The 9,870-nt window shown below is 38.1% G+C and overlaps 1 protein-coding gene and 1 long non-coding RNA gene across 2 annotated transcripts; one reads left to right on the top strand and one right to left on the bottom strand.

Moving 5' to 3' along the window:
* Positions 1-3,445: 3,445 nt before the first annotated feature.
* Positions 3,446-6,376, bottom strand: LOC113471393. The gene is made up of 2 exons (XR_003394114.1): positions 4,873-6,376; positions 3,446-3,799 (listed from the first exon to the last, which is right to left on the bottom strand). It is a non-coding gene; the product is annotated as an uncharacterized LOC113471393 (long non-coding RNA).
* A 372-nt stretch (positions 6,377-6,748) lies between these two features.
* LOC103518829 (histone deacetylase Rpd3) lies at positions 6,749-9,335 on the top strand (the record flags this gene model as incomplete). The annotated part of the gene is given in 3 exon segments (XM_008483913.3): positions 6,749-6,807; positions 7,115-7,283; positions 7,716-9,335. Coding segments are annotated over 3 exon segments (445 nt in total), but the record flags the coding sequence as incomplete, so codon positions are not given.
* Between the last annotated feature and the right edge of the window lie 535 nt (positions 9,336-9,870).

Genomic DNA, 9,870 nt, shown 5'->3' with positions numbered 1-9,870 from the left:
TTCGACGGCCGAGTCTTCGGGGAAGAGACGGCATAGCTGTTCCGCGACGCGGGGTTCGATCTCCTGACCGTCCCGACCGATTTTGACCGGTTTACCTGCCAGGGGGGAGAACGAGTGAAGCGTATAAGTTATTTTCCCCTCTTACATCATTATAGACTTGGACCATTGGACCTTCACAAAGTTACCGATACATCCATCAAGAAATTTCAAAAGTGTTAAGTATGCATACTCTGGCTTTCTAGAATAATTTTGACACTCAAGTAAAGTAATAATAATAGTGCTTATTTATACTGCTCGAATAGGACTGAAAAGTCCCTTTACTCCAGCAGTAGGCTACTACTATTATTGTGTGTCAAATTCTCAAATTATATTGAGGATAAAATTCCATACCTCGGCTGGGATTGAACCCACGCCCTCCTGTTTACCAGGCGAGCGCCTTGACCACTACACCACCAAGGCAGGTATTTAAGGGATTTAAATTTGTGTTAGTCATTTACATTCCTTTCCCCACTTAACACACCTTGATGAAATTTATGATTTGACTTTGGTTCGAAAATAAAAGGAGGACAGGATAAGAAAAACCGGGTAATTCTGAGAACGCACCTTAACTGTTTGGGATCAACCCGGGCGCCAATCGAATCCGCGACCTAGCATTTACTGTGAACCATACTCAAAAGTTTGTCACAAATATCGGTAGGTACCCAATTATTACACCTAGATAAGTTTTATGACTTGACTTGGACTCGAACCACTAACCTCCAGATCCGAAGTCCAACGTGTTAACCACCGCACCGCTGAGGTTGGTCCTAGCACTCACAATCGCGACAGTTCAGCACTCACCTTCGTTCCAGGAATTGTACAAGTGGAGGGTTGAGGTAAACGGGAGCTCCTTGCGGCTCACCCAGTCGATTTTGAAAACTCCGTTCAGCACTTTCCCACTTCACTCTAATTTATTTTAGTAAGCACTCACCTTCATTCCAGGAATTGTACCACTCACCTTCATTCCAGGAATTGTACAAGTGGAGGGTCGAGGTAAACGGGAGCTCCTTGCGGCTCACCCAGTCGATTTTGAAAACCCCGTTCAGCACTTTTCCACTGAGCCCGGGCGGTAGAACCCATTTCACGGGCGATACCCCATGGTCCGCTTCGGAGGCTAGACGGGCAAAGCCGGAAAACTTGCCACTCTCCCGGACCGAGAAAATGAGGAGGACGTTACGCGACTCTCGGTACGCCTGGTTCAGCTTCTGCTCGTTCTGGGGCAGAGTGGACCATACACCTTGAACATAAATTCAAATCATTAGAATGGAGATGGAAGCGACCTGCAGCATTGGAGGGACATCAACAATGCTGAAATCACGGGTCCATCAAGGTGATTAGAAACATAATACAATTTTATAGGCAGAGTGGACCATACACCTTGAAATTCAATTCATTAGAAACATAATAGTTAGAGAAAATGAGAAGCACGTCGCGAGATTCTCGGTACGCCTGGTTCAGCTTCTGCTCGTTCTGAGGCAGAGTGGACCAGACACCTTGAAAATAAATTCAAAATCATTAGAAACATAATATCTTGATGGACACAGAAACTTTGTAAAGTTCCATGAAATAAAATAAAACTAACACACTGAAAATAATAATACACTTCACTTTGGATTAGGAGGGTTAGTTTTATTGAGCAACAGACATGTTTCGCCATAACAACATATCTACAGCTGTTCCGAGAACGAATCCTATTTGCTTAGGACAAAGTTGGAACAGGGCGGGGATCGAACCCTCTCAATCAGCCCTACAGTGATCTCTTTTGGGCTGACATTTGGTTTTGGCTAGGTACGAAAAATTTACGAGTGGACGAACTTCGCACTCAAACTTAGCTATTTCTTTAGCAAGGGAAATTCAAGGCTGGTATCCTCTCTGTTTACAATCCCAAAGTCAGAAAGCTGGTATCTTCCCTGTTGAAATTCCCCAGCCAGACACTTAAAAACAATAATTCAAGAATTTCCTCTTACCTTGACTCTTAGCAATGTCCACATTCTCCGAATTGTTACTCTTGATGACGAAAAACCTCGCGTCCCGGAACAGATAGTTGATCTTGGTGATATAGTCGTACGTCCGTATGGTGGGCTTTTCTGGTCGCGCCGTCACCTTTTCAGCAGATCTGGCCTTCTTCACTTCAACCTAAGAAATTTACAAGTGTAAGGGTGTGTCCACACATAGTCGACGCCGTCGTTGACCGATGGTCGATCGATAACAACTGAGACGTACCTACACTACCCAGACAATATAGATTCACCTCGTCCGACGGTCGATCGACGAGGTCGACTATGTGTGGACACAAAATTCCCTGACTTTTTTGGATTTTTGTCAATTTTTTGAGAAATTCCCTGACAATTCCCTGACTTTTTCAGTCTCCGTGAAATTCCCCGACAATTCCCGGTTTTCCAGTCTGGTAGACACCCTGTTTATTTATTTATTTTTTTCCTCTCAAGTTTGATTTTTGATAGGGAACTGTAACAAGCTAAAGAAATGGCAAAGGAGGTCTTATCGTCCCAAAATTGAAGAGAGACGGACAGGGACAGGCTACAAAAATTTTACGAGTGGATGCCCTTCGCACTCAACCTTTGCTATTTCTTTAGCAAGGGAAATTTAGGCTGGTATACTCCCTGTTTAAAGCCCCCAGCGAGATTTTTTATCTAGAGGTTTGATAGAGGGTACAGACATACATAGTTTGATTTACTGTATGATGAATGGAACGACTATGTGTGGACACAGCTTAAGGGGTAGATTTCATCAATATTTTTCAGTCCCTAGAGGCCTGTTAAGTTCCATTTTATTTGTATAGGCTTAACAGGACTGTTATGCTAACGGCCTGTTGAACTTCATTTGATTTTTAAAGAGGTTTAATAGAGGGAACTATGAATGGAAATGTCTTGATAGAGAAGATACTCAATAGTATCACTCTAATTCTTATTTTCAGCCAATATAGGCATGGTTGGTTCCCAAGCCACATTTTTAATAATAATATTATATTGTAGATTGTAAATTAAAGTATTAAATAAAAAAAATTACTGTATTGTTTTGCACAAAGCTTATGGTACCTGAGATCAATGTGAATTCTCAATTTCTTTTAACCTTATGATACCAATCGAGAAATCACAATAGTTCAATTTAATTATTAAAACAGTAATAATTACCTGCATGTCCAGATTTGCTCCTCATGGTGGGTGGGAACTCGGGGGGTGGGAGGGGCAGCGTATCGTAGTAGCGTGGAGGGGGGATAGGGTCCCCGGGATAGGGGGGGGGATAGGCGTGAGATCGGAAGAGCTGTCGAATTGTTGTTGTTGTTGTTGTTGTTGTTGTTGTTGTTGTTGTTGTTGTTGTTGTTGTTGTTGTAGTGGTGGTTCCAGCTGTAGCCGAATGGTGATGGCTCAAGTCAGGCTGGTCCCAGTTTTCGACAGGAATGGTGCAGATCTGCAGAATTTTGCCCCAATACTTTCAATCTAGGTAGAAACCTAGTGGTCTGTTTGACAAATTGTCTTTTTGAATGCTCAACACTCTGTTGTTTGCCACTCATAAATGCTTATTGGGAATTTCCCATGCTTTTTTTTCCAAGATGTTTGACTGAAGGTTGTCTTATTTTTGCATAGGTACCCATTTTTTCTCTATCCTTTTATCTTTCCCTTCACAGCCTTGTCTCCCAGGATAGCTGACTGACTGTGTTTGCTGTCCTTCTAAACTTATCTCCAAATACTAGAGCCTGCCAGATCCTTGGGACTTGATGAATACTCCGGAAAAACAAGAACTGTGAAACAGACCGTTTTCTCATTAAACAATAGCCTGTCCACAATACCTTTTTTTATTACTATTGTAATAATAAAGGAAGGACGGGCTAAAAACAACAACATATCTAGAAGAAAAAAAAATAATAACAATAAAAAGATTTCACTCTTTAAAATAAATCTATTTATCCTTTAGTATAATAATAATAATAAATCTAGTGGTTTGATGCACACTATGCACAGAGGCCTTCCCAAGAGATGAAAATTAAATATTTTGAAACCCACATTTAAGTAGGTAATGTATGTACCTACTTATCAATAAGTGAGTAAATGTTTTCATCAATAGATAATAACTAATAACACTATTTAAATAGGTATCAAAATATAATCACTCTTTCAAGAAATATGTCCGTGAGAAAAGAGAAAAATGATAGGCACCCAAATATCAACATGCATGATTAGTAAGCGGGGAAATAACTTCTTACTGTATTTGTTTCAACAAAGAATTTCTCTTTGAAACATAATTTTAGACCATTTCTCATTAGCTCACTACCTATTCTTGTTGTCAATTACCTACCTAGGTACTTACTGATTTTCATTAAAAAAAAAAAAAATAAATAATAATAATAATAGTTAGGTATGCTCATCTTGTACCCATGTTTCCAGAGACCCCATTTTAATGCCAGTGCAGTGAAGGGTTAATAATTTGAAAATCAAACTGAACAGGGGGTCACAGATTACTTGTAAAACAAAACGCAATGTTTTGAACATGAACAGCTTCTAAAGACATGCATTAAAATAACTTACACACAAGGATACCATTATGTTCTACTTGGTTCATTAAAAAAAAAAAAAAAAAAAACAAGGAAATAATAGTTAGGTATGCTTATCCAGAGGGTTTGCCCCCTGTTTGTTTCTCTGACCCTGTTTCTCTGACCCTGACCCATGTTTCCAGAGACCCCAATTTAATGCCAGTGCAGTGAAGGGTTAATAATTTGAAAATCAAACTGAACAGGGGGTCACAGATTACTTGTAAAACAAAACGCAATGTTTTGAACATGAACAGCTTCTAAAGACATGCATTAAAATAACTTACACACAAGGATACCATTATGTTCTACTTGGTATGATGTTACGGAACATCAAATGAAATGGTTAACATTTCCAACATTTTCTTATGTGTTAATCCTATCTGAATACAGGTATTTTTCACGAGTGATATTATTGTCCAATTTTGAAAAACATAAAGGAAGTCCAGAAATTTAAAATGGTTATCCAAATCCAAGGGAATGTCCATTGAAAATATCATTTGAATTGCTTTCAACATTTTTAGTTACAAAAAGCTTGTAATAGGAATTTACTTGATGCTTTGGTATTAAGTTTCAGACAAGAAGAAAAAATATGAAATCTAATTCTTTGGAAATAACTTGAATTTTTAGAAAAAAAAAATAGATTATTTTAATTGTAGATTTGATAATTTTAATTGCAAAGAGAAGGGTTGAAATTATTCACTGAGAAATATTGAAAAGTTCATTGAAAGTCTTTCCATATTGAATCAAACAGTGATTCCAATCTTGTGTGAAGGTGTGAAGTCCCAACAAGCTCCGATCTGATGTAAGAGAATGTCCAATACAAATTGAATCAAGTCCACTAAATTAAACCAAATGTAAATGTACACAGCTGTGAAAGCTATCTCATTTCTTATAAAGTGTGTAGAGTCTGTAGAGGTATTCAAATTAATCAAACCCAATGTTCGATAAAAAGTATGGAGAATATAATGTTCTTATCCTTCCTAAAATTAATTAACAATCAGCTTCTGTGTATAAAACATATTTCTGAGGGTGCTTCTTTATTTTTCCCATACCTCAATCTTTCCTTGCCCTTGAACAAGTGTTTCTTCTGTGATAGTACTTGATCTTTTAATGGAACTAAAAATTTATACAAATGAACCAATTAAAGGCAATTGTAGCCAGCAAACTAAGAACCTACAAGAGGATATCTTTGAAAGTTTGTTACCAAAAAGACAATAAATATTTACAGTCTACTTGTGTTCTAGAGGTAGAATTACCATGGGGATAGATTAGGTACATTTACTTACAGTTAAACTTAAATTACAGAAAGATAGACTATGAAGAAGAGGAGAATTAGAAAAAATAAACATAATTAGGCACTGAAGAAAAATTGTTCATAGTGTTCTTTCGGCTCAACGTAAAGAAGGAAATGAAAAAATTTAGGAAGTGGATGAAATGCACTAGATAAACCTTTTGAATTTATTATTCACATCACAGAAGTCCGTGTATTCTTCTCATTGTAGGGTCCTTACCAAGAGCTAATTGTCTCAAACCACACTATTGAGAACAGTAGAAGTTCTCCGGCATTCAAGTTCCTCTTGTGGGAAGAGGACTCAGGCTGGTGTCCTACAACTCCTGTAGGTATCCTGTGAAGAGATGTTATCCTTCAGACGTTCGCTGTTAATGAAACTTTTTGAAACACACTTCTAAAGAGAACGGAAAGTGATTATAAACTTCAACTTTGAAACTTTTAAATTAATTAAAAATATTAAAATCAAAAGAAAAGAAAAAAATCTTCCTGCAACAAAAAACTTCAAAAATCAAAAGGATCTGGCACAGGGGAGCGTGTTGAGGACGAGATTTTTGTGGGAATTTTGCTATAAATCCCACCATTAAAAAAAATACCCTGAGGACGAGTGAAATTACACGGCAAACGCTAATGTTAGCATTGATGAAACCTTCTCTGATTCTAACCGTTTGACTAGCAATGACAAGGAGAGGTGCTCTATTGATGTTGACAGGTATATGGTATGTGGCTCAACTTGAGATATAAGGCTTCTGAAGCAGGAGCACCTGATATCACTGCTGAATCAGAAGATCGCTGGTCTGAAGTCTGAGGTACATGCCTTTTTTTCGATTAAATCAATCTAAAGCATTTATCTTTCTGCTTCTGAATTTCAGGACCAGATTATTCGAGAATCTAAGAATGCTTCCTCACGCGCCTGGTGTTCAAGTACAAGGTAAGCATTGACCGAAGACGGTGGGGGGACTGTAAACAGGGAGTATACCAACCTGAAATGTCCCTTTGCTAAATAAATAGAAAAGGTTGAGTGCGAAGGGCATCCACTCGTAAAATTTTATTTCCAAAACCAAATGTCAGCCCAAAGCAATCACCTTGGGGCTGATTGAGGGGCTGACAAAAACACCGACCCCGTCAGTACACGGGAAAATTCGAAGAAGTAAGATTAGGATACAGGAAATAATCATATACACACTTCACTTGAGCAGTCAAATAACCTTGAAATTCTCGTCTTCCTCCTCCGGCAGCTATTCCAGAGGACGGTATCCGGGACGACTCGGCCGGCGAGGATGAAGACAAGGAATCTCCGGACGAGAGAAATCCGCAGTCCGTACGAGACAAACGTATTGTGCCGGATAATGAGTTCTCCGACAGCGAAGACGAGGGACCTCCTGGATCTAATAGAAAAGATCATCGGTAAGTAATTGAAGTTATATACGAATATTTGCATGATATTACAAGTTATGAAATTACAAATGATATTTTGAAGATTTGCATTTGGGTAAATAATAATCCACCACAAAAACAAAAGTATGAAAATAAGGCCAAATTCCTCTCCAAAAATGTCGGCCCATAAAATATATCAGAAAATTATTGCCAAGTAGCTGAAAAATGCTGAATCCCAATCGCTTCTCGGCCTTTTGATTTAAATTCCTTCAACCTTCTCTCAATTTTAACTTGGCAATTTTTCCCTTTATTATTATTATTTTTTTTTTTACCAAGATATTTTTAAAGAGTCAGTATCAGTAATAATAGGTATGTTCCACATCTGGCATTCGGCGCATTGAAGGGTTGAAAAATAAATAAATAAAGTAAAAGAAAAAAAAGTAAGGAATAACCCTTCTGCAGGAATTTCAAGGGCGCCGCAGGGAACACGCCAAACCGCAAGAGGCCCCGTCTCGACCCGAAGACAGGCGTGACCTCCGAGGGACCTCTGGAGGCCAAGCCGGGCAATACAGCGGCCGGAGGAGGAGGTGATGTGGAGATGAAGCTGGAGGAGAAGGACGAGAAGGTGGGCCTGACTGGAGGAGTGGAGAAGAAGGAGGTGCCTGTGACAACGATATAAGGTGATTTCACGTTTTCTTTATCCTTTCCTCTTTTTGACGGCGATAGAAGTTTTTGTCGCGTCCTTTTGGACTCTATTTTCTACATCCTTTGTTTTTTTTTTTCCTTTCCTAACAATATTTTTCTTGAAATGACTGACCGTTTCTTCTTCCTCCATTTTTTTGTCCTCCCTATTTCTCGTGATGTCTAGTGCATTTCTGTTCAAAATTTCTTGTGAACTATTCCTTTTCTCTCGTGATTATTCCCCTATTCCTGGTGATGTCTAGAGTTGAGTTTAAATTTTCTCTTCTGATTCTTGTCCGTTTCAAAAGAGACCTCTCTCTGGTCTCTTTCCTGATCTCATCATGGCCCTAATGGAATGTGTTGGCCACAATATTGACTGGCCACTTTCTTGATATAAAAAATAGTAAGTTGTATTAACTTTTAACTTCACACGACACTTGGTAAAACAACTAAAAAAAAAAAAAAATCACAAAGTAAAATAACAAAATAAACCTTTTTTTTACAAATACATACCTACTGTATCAAATTTTTGTTCCACAAACTTGATATAAATTTTTTAATCAAATTTATATGTTGTAAGAAACAAAAATTCATTTGTTGTAGGTATGTTGTGAAAACAGTATGTTGTTTCTTTCCTTTTGATTCTTTTCATTTCTGGCATTTAAAACATTTAAGAAATATTTTTCATATAAAATTATTTAATTATCTTGGAACGAAGGTGTTGTAATATGAATCATTGTCCATACTCCATAGTAATAGAAATGATCGAGTGTTATTATTTTCGTTTTAGAATGTAAGTTCTAGTTCTATTCTTAGTGTTAAACGTATGTAGAGACCCTACAAATACCCTTTGGACAAAGGAATGAATTAAATTATTTTAGATATTATTTCTATGGGACTTATGAAACAGTTTTTTTTTTTCCATACTAGGTATTTGTATTCTTTGATTGATGTATTTTGAAAGTAATCGTGTCTGAGAAAATTCTATTGTCATTTTATTACAATTTTGATTTTTTTTTCTTCAATGTTTGAAGAAAAAAAAATGAGACAAGTCACCTTTCCCTTTTATTAATTGGCTAAAAAGTTTGAAATCGACCAATAAGATTTTTGAATTCAAAAGTTAAACTGAACCTATGTTAAGCCCGGATTGTTTTCCTGGCTATCAAACGAATGTGTCTTTTGCATCCCTGTTAGATAATAGAAGAATACTGACGCGACCGTCACGCGTCCTGGCGCTCGCCATGCTGAGCGTTACTTAACGCGAGTGCTCTCTATAGGGTCTGTACATATCTATCGTCATCTGTCTGTGTAAATAGCAATGTGTTTTTCTATCCCCTCTCCTTCTCTTAGATTTTAATAAAAAAAATTAAAACAAAATCGCTAGTAATAATTTTCTATTCCTAAAACTACTGCTGTTATTTACTTTGTTTAACAACCTGCCTCGGTGGTATAGCGGCCTCATAACTAGGAGGGCGTGGGTTCAATCCCAGCCTAGGTGTGGAATTCATGACTTGAACTCTTTAGTCCTATTCGAGCGGTTTAATAAAGCACTATTGTTTATTTTATGAGAACCTTGACTGAAGCCGATGGCAGTTATGATGTGTTGTGCACATTGTCTACCTTACTTAAAAAGCAGGCGCTCATACCATTTCTAGTCTCCAAAATAACCAATTGGTACGTACTATGTAGTTCAGAGAAGTGTAGGACTCAATCAGAAAAACCTTTTTACTCTTCCATCCATAGTTGCCAGCCTAGTGAGTTTGGAGGGTAGAGCGTCTGCCTTGTGAGCGCGAGGTCACGGGTTCGATTCCCGCCCGGTTTGGATTTTATACTACACAGACAAGGTTCGTTCTTCGGACGGCTAGCTTTCTCTTATCCTGTCCCCTTTTCGATTTCGGGACGATAAGACCTTACACCTTAGCAACCCTGGCCGGCG

Source organism: Diaphorina citri, unplaced genomic scaffold, assembly GCF_000475195.1.
Source record: "Diaphorina citri unplaced genomic scaffold, Diaci psyllid genome assembly version 1.1 scaffold2374, whole genome shotgun sequence".
Lineage (NCBI taxonomy): Eukaryota > Metazoa > Arthropoda > Insecta > Hemiptera > Psyllidae > Diaphorina > Diaphorina citri.
Note: the sequence above shows the minus strand (reverse complement) of the source record. Positions and strands in the feature narration are given on the sequence as shown.